At 36.6% G+C, this 26,238-nt stretch overlaps 1 protein-coding gene across 5 annotated transcripts in view; it reads left to right on the top strand.

The window, feature by feature from the left end:
• SEMA5A (semaphorin 5A) overlaps window positions 1-26,238 on the top strand; it is a 350,426-nt gene that overhangs the window by 211,082 nt on the left and 113,106 nt on the right. For all 5 annotated transcript variants that reach the window (XM_027798610.2, XM_055705236.1, XM_055705237.1 and 2 more), the window contains exons 9-11: window positions 1,700-1,985; window positions 5,451-5,586; window positions 8,945-9,149. In XM_027798610.2, coding sequence (XP_027654411.1) covers window positions 1,700-1,985; window positions 5,451-5,586; window positions 8,945-9,149 — 627 coding nt within the window. The remainder of the gene's footprint in view (window positions 1-1,699; window positions 1,986-5,450; window positions 5,587-8,944; window positions 9,150-26,238) is intronic.

The following is a 26,238-nucleotide window of genomic DNA, read 5'->3' as shown; positions in this document are numbered from 1 at the left end:
GTTCAGGATACCAACAAGTTCTCAAAAGCATTTGGTTGCTATCTTCCAGTGAAGCATGCAGATCTCAGTGTGGGGAAAATGTGATGTGTTACAGACAAATCTCAAGGAGGTCTGTAATACAATCATGAGTGAAAGTTACAGTGAGGAGTGAGTTACAGTATCTGCTCAGTTTCAAATATCCTAGGCAGCTGATGATCATTATTGCCAAAAAAGCTGCCCTGGATACTCTCAGCACAGCAGATAGAGAGAGAAGCAGTATAGGAGGCAACATAAGCTGGGAGCTGGGGTGTCTCTGGAGAAGCGCTGTCTGACAACAGCTTGGACTACTGGGTGGAAATGCCAGCTTTCTTGCCTTTCTAATTCCCCGCAAAAGTTTTGACAGATTTGAGATATTCCTGCAAAATGCTTAGATTCAATTACAACAGCTTTTTTCCATACAATAGTGCTGTCAAGAAATGTTAACCTATTAAATTACTTCTAGGTATTTCCTCACAATAGATTTTTTTAAAATGATTTTGCTTGTTTCTTTGTTTTCCCACTTCAGAATAAAATTTGGGAATGGAAACAAAAATATTGCTTGTTTCTCAGGGGTAACAGCATTCTATAATGGATCCTTACACAACAGGGGCTTTTCTCCACAAATTTGTGCATCAAATTTGCCTTTCCTTTAAGAATTTATTAGCTTCTCATTCTCTCTTAAGGTCATGGACTCTCTTCAGTTTTAGTAATCCCTGTGGGAAATGGGCCACATGTTTGTTGTCATTGATATCCACCATTTCCTTTTTTTTTTTTTCTTTTAAGAAATATTGCCATATGTTGTTTTCTAGATTATTTCCTATGTATTCTCTAATTTCTCCTGAATCACCATCAGTTTCTTTGATCAGTTTTTAATAATTTAAAAAGAAAAAAGAAAAATTACTGTAATATTATCAAAAGCTTTACGTGAGATAGGGCTAAAATATGGTTATCTTGCCATCAAACAGTCTTGTGTAGAATTCTTTTTCTTTTCATTACAGCCTCTGAACACATTCTTAGTCACATTCAGTTACCATCAGATATTCTGCTAACCTGGAGTAATGGCATGTTGGCAAAGCAGAAACAAGAGTTAACGCAACAGATAAAGCAATTACGTCATAAGAATAGAATACACTATGCCCGTATGTGGGGAAGAAAAACTCAGTGATGCTTTTGACAGTAGAATACAGTAAACTGGGCCAGGGCTGCCCAGCACAGCCGTGTGCTATAGACAGCCAGAGCAGAGAGTGTCAACCATGTGTTGTGGCCTGATCCCAGCCAGCAGCTAAGCTGGCTTTCCGTGCACACCCAGCCTGCTTGCTGGTGGGGTGCTGTGAGAAGCAGAAAAGGACTTGGCTTTGTGTAAGCACTGCTCAGCAATAGGAAAAACATCCCTGAATTACCAACACTGTTTCTAGCAGAAATCCAAAATACAGCCCCATACTAGCTACTATGAAGAAAATTAACTTTATCCCAGTCAAAACGAGTACGTCATCCTCATGTAGCTCATAATCCTGGCTGGATGTGAGCTGGGCTGCTCAGATATCAGGGGGCCAATTTCCTGCAAGCGTAATAAAAAGTGTGTTTTTCTAAATTTAATGCTTGAAGATAAATCCAACTTCCATGTTAACATGAGTTCATATATCACAAGAAGGTAATAAATCATTTCTTTTGTTATCTTCAGAGCCAAATTTTGTGTCGTCTTATGACATTGGCAACTTCACCTACTTCTTCTTCCGGGAGAATGCGGTGGAACATGACTGTGGGAAAACAGTCTTCTCTCGTGCTGCTCGAGTGTGCAAAAATGATATTGGTGGCAAGTTCGTGCTGGAGGATACCTGGACTACTTTCATGAAAGCTCGGCTGAACTGCTCTCGCCCTGGAGAAATTCCATTTTATTATAATGAACTACAGAGCACTTTCTTCCTGCCAGAGCTGGACTTGATCTATGGGATTTTTACCACTAACGTGTAAGTAAATTCCATGATACACTTTATTTTCTTGCTATTTGTGAAAGTAAACACTAAAGCTTCTGAGCTGCTCTCTTCTGCATATGCCAAGTAAACACAATAAATTCAAACTACTTTTTTGCCCAATCCACTGTCCTCTTCTGAACAAGTGTCAGTTCCAAATGCTTCCCATGTGAATTGTTGAAGGTGTATGAAAGAAGGAAGGATTCTTAATATTTCCATACAGTGGGGAGCCAGTTGTGTGTAAGACTGTTCAGTCGTCTTTTTCATACATTCTTATAAAGACATTATTTTTTTTATTTTGCACACTGTTGTAATATATAAATACATTATGTATTTATGAAATAAATATTTTATTTGTAATGTGACATGGTAATGAATTTGACATGATGTAATTTGACCATGTCAGGAGGAGCTCATCTCACCCAAAACAGCACAAGAGGTGCTCTTACGTATTTTAAATTAGTTCTAATGTATACTCATATAAGTTTGAAGGTCAAACCAAGAATTTAATCTAATTTTAACTGAACATGTTATATCAACACAATAAAACTTAAAAAATGTAGTTTAGTCTTAAAAATTAAAATTGATTACATATTAAAATATTGTATCAACATAAAAGCTTCCTTGACTCTGAGCCTGATATTGAGAGTTGCTTAACTCTTAGGAAAAAAGGCATTCATCTTAGAAAATCCCTTTGTTACCTGAAACATCTTAACTCAAGTTCATATGGTGCTCAGTGAGAACAGCCTATGTGTTATGGCTGTGCAGTCCAGTGTTCAGACCACTGGAACAGTTTCAGATTTTGGTTTCTGATTCTCTCACTTGCTTGCAGTGTCTTTCTGTGTAATTCAGTTTTACCAAGGTTTTTAAAAGGTACTTGGGCACCTAAAATGTAGATCAGTGTCCTTTTACTGTAAACACCTGAATGCCTACCTTCTATAAATACCCATTAACCAGGTGGAAACAGTCACAAATTGATGCCAAAAAATTATGATCCCTAAGTATTTTAGACAGTGAGCATGACTTTGAGCTAATTTTCATGCTTTTGGTACAGTCCTTTACTAACACATCTAGGCACCTTCCAGACTCGGGCTGGCCCCTGGGCCAGCAGCTCAGGCAGTAAGCATGACTTGCTTGCACGAGGCTGTGACAATTCATGACTTGTGACATCGGATGGTGGGCTTAATCATTTTCCTGCCATGGAGAAATGTAGTCAATCTGAATGCTTTTTTTAAGAGAATAGTAGACTTTGGAACTACCAGAGAAAAGAAAATTCGGTGCTCTTTTCATCAGTAATTTTCATTTCATTGGTCTGTTTTATGAGATAATTCGAATCTTAGAAGACAGGTATGTCTCAGGTGGCATGCTCATATGCTGTTCAACATGATCTTTCATGAGAAGTCAAAATAGCCTTGACATGCTCCTGCCACAGAAAGTCTGACTTGAGGACTTCTGCTCCAGAAAATTCACAGGGCTTTTGCCATGGAAGGGGAATGATGTCCTCTCAGAAGGGCTGTCCTGACAATATGGGGAATGATGGATTTTCCTGTGCTATAAATTCCACAGTTTCTGAGGTTGAGTAAGGATATCAGGGCTGCCATCATCACACTGTGGCTCTTCCCAAAATTGACTTGCTAATGTAAGACTACCTTTGCCACATAAAAGTTTACAGTATTTGGAACCTTGCTGCTACTTTCTTCTTCCCCAATGGCTCAACATTCTGCCTTGTCCAACAGAGACGGACTATTTAAAGAGGAATTAATTACAACTTTTTGGGTGTGGGGTTTTTTTGATAGGTTCATTTAAATTATATTTGTTCCTGGTATAAAATACTGTAACTAAATTTTTTGACATTGTTGAAATGTTGTAGGGTTAGGCTTACTTCCCCATGATGAATACCTGTTCACAGATATCTGCACAATCCATGATACACCTTGCAGCCCTGGAACCTGATGGTGGAGAAGCACCAAGGTTTCCCACGAGGGGAAACAACATATTTCTTTTTGTTGGTGTAACAGTATCAGATATTACTGAACCACAGTCAGCATTCTTCAATCTCAGTATCTTCAGGACTGCAATGATTTTATTGTACCACAACACTTCTTTTAATATACTGTGAATATACTTTAACATACTTGTAGGAAAAAACCCTGAAGCACTTCTCTCAATAAATATTGCATAATATCAAAACCTGTACCCTTTATGTGTGGCTGACTATTAAATCCACGAAGCTGATTTTGTTTCTTTCAGACTATCTGAAAATCTATAAGCACGAGTCTAATGTCCTTTAAGGACCTCAAGAAATTCCAGAAGACATTGGTGTGGTTAATAATATTAGTAAGCTGTGTTTAGTGATGGTTTATATAGTCAAGGAATTGTCAAACCCAATGATAACTGATTCTGCAGAAATTGTTAGCATAAAACTTAAAGTTTTGAGGTTTCTTTTAAGTAAGAGTGACAAACATACGAAACCAAATTGCTCTTTTGCCCTGTTATTAAATCCATATGTACTAACTCTTTTTTTCAGTGGTTGGTAGGTTTGATCATCTAGGGTTATTTTTGTTTGGTGTTGGATTTTCTATAGTAGACTTTCTTAAGCCTTGTGCAAATTACACAAGGTGGGGGGAAGAAGAAAAAAATAATGTTATGTGTATCAGTTGTCAGCAGTTTTACCTGCAGTGGAAATTTTTACAATGGCCACCTTCATTATCTATCCCTTTATCTCAAGTTGTGGAAAAGAACAATGCAGTTTTTCATATTACGAGCTCTCATGTCACTGGATATATTCTTTACAGTGTGCAGAATTACTTTATTGTCGTGTATATCACGTTTTCAAGACAAGAACAGGAAATTGTATGTTTTGTCTGGCTGCTGTTTATTTCTGTTTATTCCTTTAAGAGGGTATCTTGTAACATATACAGTCCAAGTTGTTTTCTCTGGATGGGTTTCTGGAACTTGCATTCTTATTGTGGTGCAACATCTCTTAGAAGACAGGATTTTTGTGGATGTGTCTTACCTAGGGGTACTATAGGGTCTAGAGGCATACCGTATGTTGAAAATCCTTACTTCTGTTGTGTTGCCATTGCTTGTATAGAAAAAACATTAATGAACCCTGAGAATAATGTCATCCTGAACTTCGTAACTAGAAGAAAGGTGTCCCTAATGCATGTGATTATGTGTGGAAGTACAGCCTTGTTATATTAGAGCAGCAGCAGAAGGTAGCAAGTTCTGTGTTCCTCCCACAAGAGCTGCTTGGCAAGGCTGACAAAAATTTTAAATCCAGTGTCTGTGCCTAAATCAGCACATCATATATAAATATCTTGAGGTATCATCTCCTGGCTGATTGTACCTGCTCTGTTAATTACTTGAAGGATTGGAGAATTACTGCCTTTTTTATTTATTTTTCAGGAAATGGAATTCTTAATGTTGTTGCCTAGGTTAATGTTTATATTTCTTTTGCAGGAACAGCATAGCAGCCTCAGCAGTTTGTGTTTTTAACCTGAGTGCCATAACTCAGGTCTTTAATGGACCCTTCAAATACCAGGAAAACTCTCGCTCTGCTTGGCTTCCATATCCCAATCCTAACCCTAATTTTCAGGTACAGATACATGGGACAAGACAATAGTTTATATGAGGTTTTTTTAAAGTGCTGTATGGTTCATTGTTAGTAAGTCCAGTTATGCATTATGTTATAGCCTCAGACATTAAAAAAATTACAAAAAACAATAAAGTCTTAAGACATCCCCATATTTTAACATACTTAACCTTCCACCAAATAATTTGGGTTGAAAATCAGATGTGCTTTGAAGGGTAGGAGAAAAAAGACTTAACTTCAATTTTCTCTCAAAATGAAACACTACAGTTATCTGTCAAGGTAACATTAATTCTTGGCTGAAGCATGATCAAACTGCTTTTCTCTCTGACACTGTATTTGTGCTATTAGAACTTGAGAAGGGAACATTGTTTGACAGAGAAAAGTGTGTATGTGTGTGTAAAGGAGGGGTGGTCAGGATTTTGTATATTTTCCTGTGCAAGGTGATTAACACTCCCTGAAGATTCTGATTGAAAGAGTTTCTGACACGGTTTGCCCCTCATTTGAACTTGGCGGCCTCAGAAGGTGTAATAATCTGCAGTTGGCTGACTGCATAAAACTAATTAGTCCAAGGTGGGTCACTCCATAGAATTTCCTACAAAAAGAAAAGGCTGTTTCCAGTAAGCACATATGCATGGTTTTCTACTTCTGCGTAGTCACCACTCCTACTAGGACAATTTCAGTGAGTATGATTCTAGCAAGGGAGATGGAAAGGAAAACAGCATTAATGAAGTGATTAACAGCAACAGTTTTTCACCAAGACACTTAAGCGTATTCACCTTTATCCTCCTTTCACCCTCCTGTAATCTCAATGCAATTTCATCAGTTCAGTGGTGCTCCTGTAACAGCCTTCCCTATCTTCTTGTAAGATTCATGAGATCTTTGCAGGCATGAAACAGAATCACCCGTTGGGGACTGTAGGTAGTTTTAATTACTTGCTGATTTATGCAAATGAAAGAAAATAAGGCACTGAATTTGCTCTGAATTACAGGCCAGTGCCACGTTATCTTTCCTAAACAGTATGTTTGGCATTAGCCCGAAGTGACAAGACACCATTTAAGTAAGCTTTGTTGCAGAAGTGGGCTATATTTGCATACAGCTTCTTACATATTGCAGAAATACTTGTATTGTCAAAATAGTGGTAGCAAGAGGGTCTAAGTGAGGCTAAATTCTTGAAGGAGAAAACCTGAAGAAAGGCTTGTATGTAAAAAATCTTACCTTCTTTCTGACTAGGTGAACAAGTCCAAAAAAAATTACTAACCTATCCCTACAAACCTTGTATTAATACGTTGATAGTTATTGTGAAAGCACCCTGTACAGATTGGTACATACAAAGATGACAGCCTGATGGCTGTGTAAAAATGGTGTAAGTGTCTGTCTACTGTACTCTCAGTGCTCACCTCAATCCCAGTCAAGACTGCGATGTTGAATAAATTTCTTGCTTGTGTGGCTTATTTTAATGACTGGTACTTCACCCAATTTACAAGAACAGTGGCAACAGTTGTATCTTATCTCATTAAGCAACAGCTTTGCAGCCAGCACGAGTGTTAAAAGCTGTAACATGGCCTTTTAAAACACAGTATTGAAGCCAATTAACTGATCTCTAGGTATCATTAGTGATGTTGAACTTCTGTTCTTTCACAGGTGCTTTTATTCTGTTGAACTTTGTTTAGATTTTTGGCTCTGTAACTGCAACAGTGATATATGCCAGAAGCTAGACTAGTGCTTAGAGCTAGGTATAAACATTTTTTGTGACTTGATGGTGCATGAGAGTACATACTTCACATAGATGTGTTATATTCATTGTCTGAGTCACTGGTTTCCTTCCCAGAAAAAAGAACTTTTCTTTTGTAGAGTCCTTATGATAAAATATCGGAAGTTCTGTTTGTGTAGTCTCAAAAGTAGATTTCTCAGAGCACTCACCTACTTAGCAATAACAGACAGAAGTATGTGATTTGAAGGAAGACTATTGCTATGTCATGCTAGTTACATCAGACATTGTATTTCCAAGACTGATTTTATTAATGAAATATTTTCCAGATTAGAATATTATTGGAGGCCTGGTTTTGAGGAACACTGCTTTTCTCCAGAGATTGTTGCTTTTCTATTTACACAGGACAATTTCCATCATAAGACCAAGGATAATCTGCATTTCAGCGTATTATGAGTGTTCCAGCTGGAATCTTTCCTGCTTGATAGATTCAGAGAAATTCTTTTTTGGCGTGTGTGTTTGGTTGTTGTTTTTTTCACTGGCCTGACATGTAGGGTGCTCGCAGAGCAAGTAATTGTTTCCTGCCAGTTGCTTAGCTGTCTTTCCTCTTTGTATGATCTCTCATTATTAAACTATTTATTTGAGTTTTTCTTAATATTTGTGGATTTGGAATGATCGCTGAATTTCAGGTTGTAAACGTGGCAATAATGGAAAAATAACTGGTAGGGTTTTGTACACTGTACTGTTTTGTTCATGCTGTAATTCTTGGCATAATTTATGACATAGTAGAATAGAATGAAAAAGTATGACTTCAGTATGTCTTTCACATCACTGACATATTTGATAAATGTTGTGAAGTACTGCTTTTCTTCTCTGCTGCAATTATGCATGAGTAAACTTGTGGATGTTCACATATTCACATGCACTAAGCAGCATTCTCCTTTGTGTCCTCAGTTGAAGACTTAAACACAAAGATGCTAAAATTAACTGCCACTTATTTTGCTTTGTTTATTTGGCTGAAATTTGTGTGCGCAATTAGTGAATGTTTTCCTGTGGGGAAAGTGTACAGTTTTCAGATATAAAATATGGTCAGTCCAAAGCAAAAATGTCTGTGCTGTGGATAACACTTTATAGTTAGAGCTCTGCACTGCCCATTCTTGGCTAGTAAGCACAGGGTCTGAAGAAGCTGCTAGAACCGGGTGGGATGCTTTCACTTGGGATTTCTGTCAGACCCTGGCTGTGGTAGTACATGGGTTTACCTTTGAAAATTTGTCTTTAGCACTATTTCTGTGTAAATTATAAAGAAAATTATTCAGGAAATTCTGTGATTTGTTGGACGGTAGGTTTTCAGCTTCTTGCCCTGTGAACACAGGATGTAGCAAAATATTACTATAGCCCAATTGTGGTCGTCAGTCTGGTGCCCTTCCATACTGTTTAGAGTTAGGGAGCCTCCATAGTGCTGCCTCAGCAAAGCGAAGGTTCCCCAGTCACTGTGGGGACTCTGGTCAGCACCAAAATGAGACTTGACAGTGGAATTCTGCAGTGTCGCTACACGATACACTCTTGGGTTTTATTGTCTGGTGCTGTAAGTTAAAGAGTAAATCTGTTGTTGTCGTTGATGCATATAGTAACATTACCTTTCTATGTTTACAGTGTGGCACCATGGACCAGGGTTTGTATGTAAATCTGACTGAGAGAAATCTTCAAGATGCTCAAAAATTCTTCTTAATGCATGAGGTCATTCAACCAATTATTCCAATTCCTTACTTCATGGAAGACAACAGCCGATTTTCCCATGTGGTTGTGGATGTTGTTCAGGGCAAGGACATGCTTTTCCATATCATCTATCTTGCCACAGGTATGAACTCCGCATTGCTGTGATAACTACAGAAGTTTGAGGCCTATGAGTTCTAAAGTTCTGTGAATCAGTTATGAAATATCTATAATGACCCTTGAACAACAACTTTTCCTCTTTGAGAGTATTAACTGTGCCTTCTACCTTCTCTGAGTAGATGAATTCAGCAGTTTGCAATGTCTTTGTTTATATTATATTGTGAACTCAAATTTTGGTGTCTATCTCCTATTCTCCTTTGGAAGGTACGAAGCATACATGCTCCTGAGGGACCGAATGGCTGGAAATTCTACAAACAGGACTTTACAAGTTTCTCTGACTTTTATTCTTTTTATGTAGTTCAGGGTACAGTCCTCGCCGAGATAAGGTGGTTTAGGATCCTCTGAGATAGAATTAACTTTTCAAGTAGCAAGTACAACTACTTCTATTGCTATTTCTGACTTTTCTGCTCACAAATATTTTGCTTTTCCTTTTTGACTAATTTTCAAGTCATTCAATATTCATTTTCACACCCCGATTTGTTATTTGCCAATTTATATATGAGCTTAGCAATGAAATAAAAATATTCCTCCACCTAAAATTGCCTTGGTTAGATATATTGCTTTCTTGGTTCAAAATTTCAAACTTCTTAAAAGTAGCGAAGGTGTCAGAGAACTTTTTGCAAAACAAGACTGTCCCCAGCTGAGAGTGAAATACTAGGTTGGAGTAACATGTTTAGAGCCTCATGGCATAAAACTTAGGGTACTTCTCAAATACTTAGTCCTATGCACATTAGTAGGGCATAGCTCATCAAAGCAATGGTTTGGTAACGTGTATCATTTGTCTCACAGTAATGAGTAGGCACCAAATACAATGAATTTAAGGAAAGAATCTGTTGATCAACAGGAGGGAAAAAATCCTAATCCTACTTATTTCGTCTTACAATCAAAGAAGTAAATTTCAAACCTGTCATTGATTCAGTAGAAACTGGATCAATCCTTTTAATTACTGAAATTATGATTTACTAATGAAAATTTTATATTCTATAGCTTATCATTTATCAAGAGCCCAAGAAAAATATGTATTGCGGGTCAACATATGATTTAATTTTCCCTTGAAGCATGGTACCATTTTTCAGAGAAGATTGCTACTTTTGAGTTTGAAGAAATTTTATAGTAATTTGGTGCTTTCAGGTGAGACAGTATTTCTTTGCATATTATCCTTGTAGCTTTCTGATTGTGCTCCTTGAAAGACAGGCCGTAACATAAAAGCTTTTAATAGGTTAAAAATGTGCATAGTTTTGACCAGTTCTAGTCAAAACAGCCAGCTGGTTGGTAAATCATCGCATTTTAAATGAAATCTTGCCTATACTAAATGCTGTTTGTATTCTAGAGGTCTCCTGGCAGAAACCAAGTTAGAGAAACGTGTACTGAATTTGTTTTATATGAAGAGACTATCACTGCATTGTGGATATTTACATTATAATGACAGCACCAAGAATGATATAATTTGACATAATTCTGATTGTCTTCAGTTTTCAGTTTCCCTTACTGTGTTACCTTTTATGTTTGATTCAGTAAGTGTGGATCTAAAACTTTACGTTTCATGGTTCATTAATAAAGTGTGTTCAGTAAAGATTCTAGGGGGTTTTTTAATGCATCTTTCTTGCTGCTAAGAAGATATTGCTCCTATACTCCTTGTGATGTATGCTGGCCTTCCACTTTCATTCTCTGTACTGCTCGTTTTGGTCATTCCTGGAAATAGGGTACTACCTTAGCTGGATCTTTAGTCTGACTCCAACACATGCTTTATGTAATCGTGCACTGCATGCTTTATAAGTGTGAGAAACCATATGATAAGAAACCTCAGGAAACATTATTGTGTTCTTGAAGTTTTCTTGACGTAGCCAACTCTTTCACTTTTATTTACTGAATCACTGTGGATTTTGTTAATATTCCTACTGCCCCACTCCCCCCACAGTTGAGTGAAAGTGCTAAGCTTTTTTTCCCAATAAATACTAATATTCACTTTTCATAAAAATTACCTTTCTGATAGATTTTGAAGTTACTACACCTGTTTATATATAAATACCTTATCTACAATACATAAGGGAAGTTTACAAATCCCAAGATATACCAAATTACACAGTGTAATTTACTTAAAAGTCATGATTTGAGTAGAAAGGCAGTACTTTACCTTCTTCAGGGTGCAGGTCATAATTTTAATTTCATTGTATTGGTAATGATGTAGCATCTTAGTTCTCCATAGTCCTATCTTTCCTTGTGTAGAAGCTGTGGAGCAGTTAGCATTGAGTTTGCATCCTAAACTGTATGTGGTAAAAGATCACTGAGGAAACACCACTACTTCTGTAATCAAAAGAAACTAAAAGGCAGAGGCCTTAACTTTGAAAATAAGCAATGGCTTTGAAAGCAGACCAGGTTTAATAGTTTCTAATTCCTCCAGTGTCCCAGCCTTTCTCCCATATAAAATGTCATCTCCTTAAAGCTTCTAACACCATAAAGCATGTGTATGTTTGGGAGAAGTGGAAAAATGGGGCTACAGTTACTTACCAGACTGAGAAAGGTTGTCATTATTTTATCTTTTCTGATTTAATTTACTTGCATTATTAAAAGTGGTGGCAAATTAAATTTGGAGTTAATTTTTTGTCACAGTGATCCATTTTTAAAAAACCCAAAGGAATGGTTTAGGGAATAACAGGCTGGTCTGCATTCCATCCTTGGGAAAATCAAGGAGCGCACCTCCTTGGAACACGTTTCTGTGGGCACATGATGTAGAAGGTGATTGGGAGCGTTCAGCATAGATTTACCAAAGGTGAATCACACCTGACCAACCTGATTACTTTCTGTGGTAAAATGACTGGATTTGGGCATGAGGAGAGTGTGGTACCTGAACTTTAGCAAGACTTTTGACACTGTCTCCCACAATATTAATATAACCAAATTAGGATGTGTGGTCTGTATGGGTTGACAACTGGATGCATAAAACCTGCTTGGATGTCAGGCTCAGAGGGTAGTTGTTAATGGGATGTATACAAGTGGTAAGGAGCTGAGTACTGTCCTGTTTAACATTGCAATTGTTTAACAATTTAACATTGACCTGGAGGAGGCAACAGAGTGCACTTTATCAAGCCTGCAGATGACACCAGACTGGGGTACCAGTAACTACACTGGAGGTAAGCACTGCCATCCAAAAGATCTAGGCATGCTGGAGGGATGGAGTAGCAAGAACCTCATTAAATTCAACAGGTGCAAATATGAAGTCCCAGATCTGGGAAAGACTGACTGTGCAGTGATTGAGGCTGGGGACTGACTGTCTAGGGAACAGCTCTGCTGGAAGGACTTGGGGACTTTGGTAGACAGCAAGCTGAACATGAGCCAAGAGCGTGCCCTCACTGGAAAGAAGGCCAACAGTATCTTGGGCTGTATTAGCAGGAACATAGCCAGTAGATCAAGGGAAGAGATATATGTCCCCATATACTCAGCACACTTTAGACAACATCCAGTTTTGGCCTCCTCCCAACACAAGAAGGACATTGATAAACTGGAGCTTATTCAGTGGAAAGCCATCTTCTGTTGAAGGCTGGAGCACCATGCCATAGGAGGAGAAGCTGAGGGAATTGGCCTTGCTCATCCTAGAAGAGAGAAGGCTTTGGGGGGTGGGGGGCTAGTAACAGCCTGCAAATACCTACATGGAGTTTACATGGAGAACGGAGCCAGGCTGTCTGAAGTGGTGCATGGTGGGAAGATAAGAGATAACAGGCAGGGAGTTTCAGACTGGATATAAAGAAAAAAATTTTCACTCTGAGGACAGTCAAGCAGTGGTTTGGATTTCCCAGAGAGGCTGTGCCGTCTGCATCTTTGGAGGTTTTCAAGACCAGACAGCAATCCATTCTATGTTACAGCTAGCTCTCCTGTGAGCAGGTTGGACTTGAGACCTTCTGATGTCTCTTCCAACCTGAATTGTCCTCTGTCTATCATATGCCAGTACAAAATGCAAACTGGTTGGGCTAAATTACGTTTTTACTAAACACTGATAATAGATGCCACTGTCCTTTCTGCTGCCAAAATGAAAGTGCGTTCAACACTAGTGTAAGTACTGGCAGTAAGCAATTTACACCTAGTGGTGTAAAGCAGGATGGATCCAACCTATGGTATGTGGGATGTACTTTAAATAACTTGTAGTTACAATTCATTGCAACATTCTTACAAAAATTGTCTTTTAAATGCACAAAGCTGATTTCAGTGGAAAGGTAGGCACATAGGTTGGATTAAATACCAGTGAATCCTCTGCTGTTAGTCAAAGCAAAAATCCCATTCTTTGAAGTAGATGGGCAGTAGTTAAGAGAAAATTCTCTCTCGCCCTCCTTTCATTCACTTACCTATCCACACTGTTACTAGAATACAAACATTGAAGAGGAGGATAACCCTGGCAGTATAAAAGTGTAATCTAATTTCATTAAACCTTAAATAGATACAATATTGCTTTAAGAGAGACTGGGAGTAAGCAAACAAATGCAATAATCTGCTGTGTCAACACTCTTGGTTTCCTAAACCTTTGCCAAGTCATCATTCTTCCAGGAGACTCTGATGTGCCTAGATTTAACAGCTACTGCTCATATCAAAAATATACTTTAGTACTTTGGAAACACATCTTAATCTTTCACTGCACTGACTTCTAACACATAATGAAGGGATGTATCAGTTCCTACACATTCTGTGTTGCTTAGAGCTAGAACAGTGCTACTGGCTTTAGGCAGGCAGAAATCCCTGAAACAATTTTGAGTGATTCAGAAAGGAAAGTCAAGGAAAGCATTCACAGAAGTTCTGAGCCAAAAGTCATCTCTAATAATAAGTTGAAGTAGAGCAAGCTAGATAACAACCCAATATTCTGACAACTTTTCGAGTTTAAAAGACTACCTCTTCACTGGAAAAAAATCCAAGCAAAATGGTTCTATATATGTCACAAGTTTTTTCCCCTCCCTTTTCTCCCTTTTTCTTCCCTCTCATTTTTTTCTCCCTTTCAATTTAAATGCCTAGGTGTCCCATGGTTAAAAAATTTGTCAATATCAAAAGGTTTTCAAAGCATTTTTCAGAAAACAGGATGCTGCAACAAGTGCACATAGTCCTTATTTAGAGGAATGTTGCAAAATGTATTGATTTATTAGAATGAATATGAAATTATTAGCTATGATGTCTAGTTTGAGGGTATTCTGAAAACAATTTCTGGTTGCTGTTTCTTGGGAGTTCTGAGAAGGTAATATTTGCACTGTCTGAAAAGAAACTTTAAGGCCATATTTTAAAAATAACTTGGTGGAGAATCTCCCATATTTGCTCTATTCTCCAGTCCCGCTGGACTGAGTATGTCCCCTCTGTACCCTCAGTAGAAACAGTATATGCCCAGTGGTGGATCTTGATTATTGGGATTTATATTTTAGCATTGATAAAGCTGGGGTATGGCTGACTTAGGGAGAGTATGAAACCTGAAGAAAGATTTCTTTTTGGTGACATTGCATGTCTCTAAAGAGTGGGTTGTTCACTGAACTGAACCTGAATTTCTATTCTGTAAAGCCAGTTTTTATCTGAAGCTTAAAGGTGACTGGAGGATGTTACAACAGATTTTGAACTTCCCTTTCCAAGAAGGTTCCAAGTGTTTTTTTCTCCCTCTTAAGACCTCAAAATTACAAGTAGCAATGCAGACAATAATGGTAAAAATAAATCTGATGAAAAACATACAATAATTATTTTGAAGTGGAGAGGTTTCACAAAGAAATTTCAAAAGATATTTTTGAAAATGCAGATGGATTTTTCATACATTTCCGTTTAGAAGGGTTATAACAGGTAGTAAATCTCTACGAATGTAACATTTTTCTCTTGAAGCCGTGATACTACAGATTTTCCAGAAACTAGTCCCAACCTCGTTAAGAGATTTGAAAGTATGCATGAAACTCAGTTTGAAAATGCTATCAAACCAGTTTATATTTCTTCTGTTTGCCTTATTAAGCAGGAGTAAATTGATGCGAAGTAGTGCATATCCTCTGTGATATTTGTTACAGTTCTATCTTTTTACTTTTGTTTTTTGTAATCAGTACACCATACTTTTCGCTATGGAACAACCCCAGGTCTTAACAAGAAAAAAAAGCTGTGTCTGTTTTTGCTAAGAGATCTTAGATGAAATATTGACATTTTCCTGGCAAACTACAGCTTCTGATCAAAGTGTGCAACTTTCACAGTTTAATGTGCATGGCTTCATAATATATGTAGTATGTGTGAAGTTACCAACCTTAAAATTACAAGCAAAAATATATGCTTATATGCATTTCATACATGATGAAGAGAGCAATAAAGTTTAAACTGACGGATTATTTTTTTCCAATATGGTGCTATGTCTGACTTTTTTCTTATGTGTTTTGAGGTTCTTGGAAGTAATCTATAGACAATTTTTGTAGAAAGGAGCTATAGACATTTCCTCTCAGTTTGAGAGAAACCTTTTTAGTCTAGAAACTGCAGTATAAACACAATAATAATAATAATAATAATGGTCAAAGTAGTTGTAATTTGAGTCACAATTCAAGTGTGAAAGTGGTAGGTAGTCTGTTTGTATGTCTTAATACTTTCTAGTTCAAAACCAGAGAAACAGGTGAAAGTGCAGATGGATAATGGGGCATATACACTGTGGCAGACAGTTGTCACCTTTTAAAACTTTTTCTTTTCTGTTGTAACAGAAACCATGTTGCTTTGTTTCTTATGTCTTTCCTTGACAAAGGTACGCGGTGCTTTTACGCAGTTGTAAGGCACCCCTGCAAGGGTTTAAAACTACTTCCCTGTAACTTTTTAACCTTCTGGCCTTATGCAATACCATTTTAAGAGGCTTGAAGCAAGGACAGTCATCAATTACTCTGCTGTATAAAACTGGTGCATATTGGAAGACACCAGTCCTAGGAGCAACATGATGATCTTGAACATCTGTTTAAAAAACTCAGGCAGTAAACTGTAAAATTAATAACTTCATTCTTTGCTCCTTTTGCAGCGACTTCCTTTGCTAAAGGAAAACCCTAGCTGAATGAATGCTTTGTTTAGATTATTAATCTTTCCAGGAAACATTTTGCTGCGAAGTTTAAAAAAGGATTTAAAAGATTGCATGGTTTTGCCTTTAATAGTCTAATGTTAATTCTGGGATTTATAATAATGTTACTAAGAATGCTTGCTATATATTCCTGCTAGAATACTTATGTTATTTTCCATGTAGAATATCTTTAAAGAGTATAGTGTAAACCATAGCTGTTTTACTGTGTAATTTAAACACATAAATGTTGATTTGCCACTGCCTTGTGTATTTTGTCATCTGTACTGGGCAAAGTGGCTTTAAAATGTTACCGAATGAGAATGGTCATGTCTGAAGGCCAGGGTACATAGTTATAAATGATACTATAGGGCTCTAGAGAATCAAACCCAGCATTTAAAATGTCCAGTAGTACTGATTTCCCTTGGCTTTATCACTGTGTGTAGGGATAAATAATTTTGCCAGCTTCAGCTGGAGACTGCTAAAGAGGTTTCTTAATAAATAGATGGCTCTAACTAGAGCTGGTTAAATTATTCATTGACAGCAATTTATATGTGAGAATCGTAGCCCTTTATTTGGTTCACAAATTACTCACCACTTATTTGTAATCATTTTTTGTTATTATAATCAATGCATAAATAGGTCATGATTTTGATTAGTTTGTTGCTGATATTTGCTTATATAGTTTTTAGATAGCATGCTCATGAATTGCCTGCTGCAAGTAGACAGCATTTGTATTCTCTTCTCTCATGGGACAAATGTGAGTAGGAGAAGCCCTTTTTTTCTGTTCACAAATTATCATTATGTCTTTACAATTGCCCAGCCCTATCAGATAAAGACTATAAATAAATGTCCAAAGAACATACGGTATGTGCACTTCTGTGCTGCCACTGGAAGTCAGAATTGCTGCAAGAAGCAGCTACTGGCTGAAGAACAGCTGGCTCTACTTGCATGGGAGCAAGAGTAATGTGCGGGTCAGGGAGGGAAAGATTGTAAAAAGCTGAATATAAAGTCTCAACCTTCCATTAAAAGAGAGCAGCTCCTCTTTGTCACAGTGACAGTGAGCTTTCAAATCCTGTTTGACTAACTTAGAATAGCCAAATGGCCTTTCCTTCTTCCTTTCCATTTTTTTGGGGGGACTATCACTTCTTCTTCCTGGCAGGGAAATTAGACTCGATAACCCCTACATTAATTTTTTTTGATAATTCTAATGCACAGAATGAAGCTGAAAGTGAAGGAGCTATTTTACATGGTACTCAGTGTTGTCCTGCTGTCTTTAAAGCTAAGTTATCTAAGCCTATAGTCAAATATCTTGTTTTGCCCCTGGTAGCATGCAGGCCTGATCCTAATTTTGAGAATAGGTATTGGAAATAGCCTTATCCCGGGGCGAAGTTTGACCTTTGAATCAAGTGTGTAACTCTTACATGAATACACAGTGTTCAGGACTCTTCTTGAGAGATGTCAGGAGGAAGCTTTCCCTTTGAAGGGACTTGGCTGTCTCAGAACTTTTCAGAAAGGATTAGGTAACCTGGCACGATGCTGAGCATTGTGAGCATCTTTAGAATATTCTTCAAGGCCTTTTACTTTTAAAGTAGTCTTTTTTTTTTACTTTTTAAGTAGTTCAGGAGGAACAGACAGGACCACAACCAACATAGTGGTTACATAACTTGCCTAGGATATACAACTGTTTTTTAACCAACAAGCTGTGTGAGATTTCCCGGTTATTGCCAGATATTCTGACTCCTAGTCTATTATATAAAGAATATAATGGGTTTACATATATTATATACTATGGCTATTACTTCTTTAATGTCCTAGAGCAGTGAGATGAACATCTTTCGGTGAGAGGCTTTCAGGTTCATGTCTCTGACCCCAACTTTGCTTCTTTCTCTTGTCCATTTACTTCCTAATTTACTTCAGATTAGAAAGAAATCAGCGTCATGTCTTTCCTTCTGTATTTCTGAACAAAAGCTGTGCTTTATGCTGAAATTGCTGCTGAATTTCCATGCATATCATACTGGATTTGTACTGAATCTATGTACAGGATTTGGCTCATCTAGGGACTGAGGCATAGGGGCATGTACTAAGCAAACTGCAAATGAATTGGAATAGGGGGTAGTCCCTGAAACATTCTAGTCAGCCAGGTTTGTGATGCTTCTGGATCTGTACAGTAACCAGTTGCCTTTTTGACATTTCCAATGAAAATAGCTACATATGACTCAGTTAAGAAATCAGGCAATGTTTATTGTGGATTAGTATCCGAGGAGTAGTTTTCTCCACTTGGACATGTAAGTGCTTCTTTAATCTAGGCACTGGAAAATTTATTCAGTGGGAAAATGCTGTCATATTCATAGCATGCGTTAGATAGTACAATGTATTTATTATTGTGGTGGCACGAAGGAAGGCAATAAAAAATAATAGGAGCAGTAAGCACTCCCTTTCCAGTCAGATCCAATCAGAGTTAATACATCTCCACTTTGGGAGACTGGCAGGGATCCAGGGCCTGTATTCAACAGTAATTTTATCTTTTGTGTACAGTGTGGCATTCTTCACTGCTACTCTGTGTCAGATATGAAGCCTTAAATCATAAGAACCATTTCATCTTGTGATTAATATCTATGTTTATTATCTACTCTACTACTTTAGTAAATTAAATACAAATTCAAAATGAGATTGTTGCTTGACAAGATCAAGGACTTTGTGCGTGATGTTGTTATGAATTGTGTCTGTCTGCATTGCCTACCTGAGATTTCCTGATACCTCCATAAGGAAGAAAAAGAGTGTGAGGTATTATATCTCAACTTGAAATTCTTGTAGTCACCTGTTCACCAAGTCCTGAGAAACAAGTTTCTGTTCCCCAGCTCATTAAAGCCTCTAAAGATTTTATGCTGTAGTTTCAACCATATCCTCTCTGCTTAAGCAGCATTTTTAAAACCAACATTAGTATCTAAAGTATTGTTTCTCACATTTTAATATAACTATCTGAAGGGGATATAAATGGTGGTCCATGGTACGGGGACATGGTCAAGTAGCTGTGCCTTGAGTGAATCTGATGCACTTTCACGGGATTATCTCTGCATGCTGATATGGTAGGGACACTCATATGGGGTATGTGAAGCTGAGGTTTAATTCCTCTCAGACTCCAGAGTTCAAAGCCATCTCTTCCACTTTCTTGTTGAGTGCTTGATCCAGGATAGAAGGAGCTGCCTGTGAGCGGGGAGGAGCCCTCCCAGATCCACTCACTGACAGTATTTTAATCTGCATGCAAAGCACACAGTTCATCTGGCCTGCACATGTAGGAGCACAGCAACTCAAAAGCCAAATAGGTAGAGAATTCATCTGGAGAGATGATGCCTTGCTCCCTGCTGCAAAGACTAATAAAATATTTTTCCAGTGCCTTTTTAATTAAGCAGTAAGTTCCCTGAAATTTCGTAAGGACATGGAAGGCACCTATTGCTTGCAAGGCATAAGATCACATCAGAAAAATCACATTTGTTGTTTTTCTTGGCTGCTGCTGAGACTTCTCTGTCTTTAGTTCAGCTGTATCCTATACATTGGAGAATAATATATAAACTGGTTTAGAATTTGTCAGCAAATCAAGTCAATGTGCAAGAAAACAGCATAACAAAAGAAGTTTTAAATCTTCAGCAGGGAAAGGTACCTGTCAAAGTATCTATACTAAGATATTGTTACAGTTACATAAAATGTTTTCGAAAAGTGAAGTTTTGCGTTTTAATTATTTTTCTTACTTTAGATGGTATTACTGTTCTGAACACCGGCTTCACCCATGAAGTCTGAAGAGAGAGAAAGCTGGCAATTGAACCCAGATCTCACAAGTCTCAAAACTGATTCATAAGAGAGATTTCTTTATTACAACTTTTATCATTGAAAACTGGTTAAATGAGATTGCAAATAAAAGACTGTTAAAATATACCACTTCGTAAAGTCTTTAAATAGCTAATGCTTTATGTTAATAAAAGTTATGAACCACATGTTGAAATGTTATTAAGTGGGTTTTTTATCAGCTGTAGCCTGTTAAGGAACTGTAGCTGCTATAGCTTTTCTTATAGGTATTCTATAGATCCATCTGACTTAAAGATACTTACTTTTAAGTTAGTTGAGTAACTAAGTTGTGTGCATGAACTGTTATGGATAGATTCATCTCCTCAAAAGCAGAAGAAATTTTATGAACTTGTATCTTATTTCTCTCAGTTACACCTTTGGCAAGCTGAAAATCTCTCCTAAGACTGAGAACAGAAGTAATAAATGAAGGTGTCCCAATGAGCATGTTTCATGAAAAATACATACATTTTGAGATTGATGAAATTACTTTTTTTCTTTTGTTAGTCAGGAAGGAACATGTGATTTAGATCTAGGGAGGGTAAAAATTTGCCACTAGTGTATATGAGATTCAGTCTAACAAGATGAGAAAAAATGATTTAGTTTGATTTCCTTTGTGAAGGAAACAGACGTAATTGATGTGGAGGCTGAAATACATAATTCAGCATGTGTTTTGTTATTTAGTATGGGGTTTTGCTTAAACTTCTAGAAAAGATCAAGGGGAAAGCAGAAAAAAAGAGATTTTAGTTTTAAGAATTAGCAGCATGAAGTTTGTAGATATAGACTTTCGAAAAAAGGCATGCTGTTTTTGTTTAGCTGCCTGTTGCTTTGCATTTTAGTCTCAAATTAATCGAATTTCCTTTTACAAGTTGAATTCTCTATTTGACATGTTTTTGAATGAGTCTGACTGTAGCTACATTTAAATTCCAATTCAAGGCATGAAATGGCCACTGAGGGCTGGGACACAAATGGCAATATTTTCTAAAGTATAATACCTTTTTGAGTCATAGGAAACCCTGCTAATGGAAACTTTCATTGTACCAATTTATGTGTTGTACTTTAAGGATCAGTAGATATTTTCTGTATTAAAGCAGGTGTTTAACGCTTTATATGGTAGTTACTGGAATAAGTTTTTGCTGATTTAACTACAAGTTGAGTAAGTTCTTGATGCTTTTGAGATATTTTAACAGACAGGAATTAAGTCTACAAGGGTTAAAAGTGTTCTAAAGAATACAAGATATATAAAAATTTTTCTCTTGAAAACAATAAAGAGAGGATTAAGGTGGTGGTTGTCCTGATTTCCATTGATGGATACATTCCAGAATTATTGTATTTGAAATGGAAATTAAATTTTTTGGGGGGAGGGGATGGGGTGTGGGCAGGCTGTGGGTGAGGATGGGAGTGAGTTTGTTCTTCAGTAATTGTTGGGCTCAGTTTTTCAATAATGTGCATGTTCTTTCTGTCCTACCAGACACATGGCTTTGAATAAATCTCCTTATTTTGGAGTAACTAGTGTCTAGATCAGCGCTTTTATTCAAAAGAATCTTTGCGTCAATAGTTCTAATTCTTGTGTACAAAGTATAGCCCATAAATATTCCCTTCATAAAATAAATGTATATTAAGTTTTGACATACAGCCATGACAAACTCCTCTAGTTGCAGAGGTACAACTGAATGTCTTTTGGATTAGCCACTAGGGCATTAAGGAACTTGCTAATCATTCCAGAAGGCATGCAAGTAGGTTGTGGCTAAAATTGCACCTTTCAGATTCTTAATAGCTGCCAAATGAGTTAAATTGTCTCTCCTGCATAAAAATCTGGGGACCTGTAGCGGGCCATCATACCTCTGTTGACAGGCATTAACAGCAATGCATCTCATTTCAGCTTTCATTCAAATTAATTTCCAATACTGTAAGGAAGCACATCAATATTTATTTGAAATATAATAGGAAAGAGGGAATAGAGTCAGAGCCAAAGATAGGGAAGGTAAATCTAAAATACTATGCGTGCTTGCTTTTTATAGACTTATCCTCCAAAACTACTGTTTTGACATCCAAGAACTGAAAACCAAAATCAAACCAGATTGCAAAAATACTAGGGGTCTTACACAGAGAAGAATATTTTAATGTAGGTTTTTGCTACATTTTTCTTTTTCTGCTTCCAAAGCTCTCTTCAGAGAAAGAGCCAAACCTTTCCTATTTTGTAAGTGTGATAGTTAGCCAACTATTCTGTGCTTTGAAATCATTAATACACCAAACGCTGTGTTGAATAACTGTTTGTATATAATTTAAAGGTAGCTTTTACTAAAATATATTAAAATTACATATGTACCTTTTTAATACTTTTTTCTTTCTGTCAAGACACCAGACATCTGAATGTCTTGCTATGAACTGTGTATAGTTTGACAGGAAGCAGGAAATTTGATTGATTCGTTGTGGAAGATGGTTTTCCTGAAATTTAGGAGCCTTTGCTTGCCTGCTAATTTTTGTTAACTTCTCTCTTTCTACTAAACATACCAGCAGGCCAACAATAAATGTGTTTGTGCCTGGACTTTCATAAAAGGTTTTACGCTGTAAAATTCTGTGCTGTTATATGGCTAAGGATTCTTAGATTATTGTTACTCTCTAGCAATGACAGAAATAAATAGTCTCTGAAATCCAAATCCCTTTGAAATTGGGCATGGAGGGAGATGAGTTGGTTTAAAATCTGGGATCATAAAAAACACACTCACCCTGTTCTTTCTTTCTGGAGCAGACCTAGAACTAGAAAGGACCTGGTTTTATATTTACTTCACATGGGGCCAAAACCTCCAAGACCAAACATATTCACTACTTTGGGCTAAGGTCTCACATGAACAAGGTGCAGGATTCTTCAAGCCCAAAATGTAGCTTTTTTTTTAGCTCTAATATTTCTTTTTCTACTTATAAAGTCCGATTTCTTTTGATACATTGCTGGTGCTATAATGATTTAGGCTAAAAATACAGCTCACTTGGTAGCTTATACAGATTTTTAGTTGTTTTGCAGTTTTGCAACCATAAAAAATCTAAGCTAATCTAAGAACTTAAGTTAGGGCTTACTTCTTGGTGGTTTACGTTTATTTTCTGCAGGTGACAGAAACCAATTAGTATTTATTTTCGTTCCAGACTTTCAGTGATATTAATACTAGCTTCTATACGAGCAAGTTTGTTACATGGATTACTGTTGCTTCAGTTAGTTTACTGAAATTTAATTAAATGTTCATGAGCAATGATTTGTGAGTTTTTCAGGTTGCTTGCATACTTTTTTCTCCAGCAGTGTCCTATGATGGAGTAAGGAAAGCTAAAGTACCTGAATAAGGCAGAGCTTATGCTTTCCTATTCCCTGGGAGTAAATGATGTCAAGGAGGATAACCAACATTTCGTTTAGCCTATTTAGGGTTTAAAAATAAGTCTCCATATTAACAGAGCAGAACAATTTACAACATTTCTTGGGGAAATGCAACATTTTTATTTTTTTTTATTTCCAGATACAGTATTTGTTAAAGCCTTTGTTATACAGTTACATAATTGCCTTTCTGATCTAATAAATGTGCCCCATATTTGTATTTCTGTTAATATCCCCTATTGTCGTATTATAAACATGATGATAATGAGCTGTAATAGTAAGGCAGTCACAGTAGTTTATTGTTGAAATTATTCATAAGCTTATCTGAGTTTTTATTCTCAATCAATGCTGAAAAACAGAACATGTTCAGTTTTTTAACCTCCGTTTTGACTGAAACTTGTAGAAAAATCACATCATATATATTTCATTACACCATGAAATATGTTAAAGGTAGAGAAAAAAAAAAGCAAGTTAAATAGCACACTGACCAGATTGTTCAAACAGAGGTTTGATTTCAAATGGAGAGACAGACTATGAACTTGTAAAACAGCTCTAAAAATAAAAATTCAAAAAAATTTAAATTTACGTCTTGATAAAGCATCAGAAATCTGTATTCATTTTGATGTTCACTTTTTCTCCAATGAAGTAATGAATATACATTTAAAAATGTAAAGATACTTAAAATAAAACTCTATAAATTAAGGTGGGAATTTTAAAAAACAAACTATATTATTTTTGTTTTCTGTACACTGTAGAAGTACTGTATTTATCCACAAAATATCTTTAGTTTTTAAAGCAGAAGGGTTAAAGCTCAGTCTTTCACTTGTCCTTTAGGCTGTGGTGTGATTAAAAAACTATTCCTGTAAATCAAGTGTAAATACATACCTCAGAAACCTGGAGGTAAAAGATAAATTAAGTCACAGAGAATGGTTATATTATCTTATCTACTAAATATGCCCTTGCTTTAAACCAAATTGTACCCCACTCCCATATGGGAAAACAGATTATAGCAAAGGCTTTAATTATCCATATTCTACTGATGATTTAACTAATTTTAAAGTTATTTTTAGGAAGGGCAAAAAAGAGCAGGCTTTAAATCCTCTCATATTCTGTGCACCATATGCATTTTTTCTTAAATTACACGGATTGCTAAATCGTAAGTCCTGGGGTTTCCCTTTGTAGGCTCAACCAGCTGCTGCATTAGCCATTCCTGTGTCTTTTTTCTCTGTACAGCGCACTTAAGCCCTTACGCAACCTAATACTTTCTGTCATTGGAATAATTTTCTGCCGTTAACCAAATGCACGTTTTCCTGTGCGGTAGGGCTTGCTTTCAGTTCCTGCAGTGGAGGAGAGCAAATACTGATGATAGATTTTTTCGCAGTGACAGGAAGTTTATCAATCACCTTGCCTTTCCGTTGATTTTGTACTATTACACATTCTGTACATCCATTTTACATCTGGCTTTTCATTTTGCTCTTCTGAAAGCCCTCCGCCTTGAGGGCAACCTTGGTGCCAGAATTTTCTCTTTCTATGCTTATTAGTACAAATGTTATATAATGAATGTCAACACTGTTTATATACACATATGGATAATATTTACAGGAAATTTAAAATTAACCGATTTTTTTTAATTTAATTTGAATAGCCTTAGTACTGTCTGAATGCTTTTATTTTCCGACTGGAAAAATAGTTTTTATACAACAAATAATATGCAAAAAAAGCATATAATGGACAAAACCAACATACTGAATATAATTTTTCAAAGTCTATTTCAAATTACGCTCCTTAAAAACATTTGTAATTTGTATCCATTTCAGCTAGAATTTAAAATGTATTCTCCCAAATATCCATCTATTAATTTAAACTTTAAAACGAAAAAGCCACCTGACTATGATGATGATGATGATGTGGACAGATTGTTAAGGGTGTCAGTGAGTCTGTTTTCACATATTATGATACATGTAAAGTAGTGTATTTCTTCCATAGGAGGTACCTTATTCAAGTTCAATTACAAATGTCACTTGAAGTACTGAATATAGCTTTAGCTTCCATTTTCTGTGTCTTGTGTTAACTGCCCCTTTCCTCCATATTGACCATATTCTTTCATTTACTTAAGACATCTTACTTTTCTAAACAATATTTTGTGGAGAAATTGCAAAATTTCTTCGAGTGTTCTTATTTCTGTTAAGAAACAAGAAGTTACAGGTTTATTGGTTTTTTTGCATCTGCTGTTTCTTTGTTGTGTTCATTTGCTGTTTTCCTTTGCAGGTGTCACCATAGATTTTATAATGATTTCAGCCATGCTACAGTGTTCTCTATTGCCAGCTATGCTTTATACACTTACATCTTAAACTTTGCTTTTCAGTTTTAGAGATCATATTTTGATTTTGCCCCATTATCATTTTGTTCATTGCAGACTCTGTTGCCTCCAAGCTTGTTCTCTAGAACTCCGTCTCAGGTTTTCCATTCAGTTCTTCTTAGTCTCCTATGCATTACACAGTAATATTTAAACTAGATTTTTTTTCCCTCTTCATCTTTATTCACAGTGATTAGATTTCTATGGTTCAGTTGCTGGTTTTTTAACTTTTTTAAAGTCTCTTTAAAAATATTGTGGTAGGAATTAACAAAGAACATTATTTACTCATTCTGGCTAGTGTTATTATCTTTTACTACGCCTGCATATACTTCTTAAACCAAGGCTGTCAGGTGCCTGGATCTATTCCAGCATGTGTTGCTTACGCTCAGGATGCAAATATGCCATTCATTCAAGTTCTTAAATAGCTGTTGGACTCAGCCTTGACATTTGTGATGAAACTGGAACTTCCCTGTGTCCAT

This window comes from Falco cherrug, chromosome 3 (assembly GCF_023634085.1).
Source record: "Falco cherrug isolate bFalChe1 chromosome 3, bFalChe1.pri, whole genome shotgun sequence".
NCBI classification, from domain to species: Eukaryota; Metazoa; Chordata; class Aves; order Falconiformes; family Falconidae; genus Falco; species Falco cherrug.
This window is presented reverse-complemented; position numbering and strand designations above follow the sequence as displayed.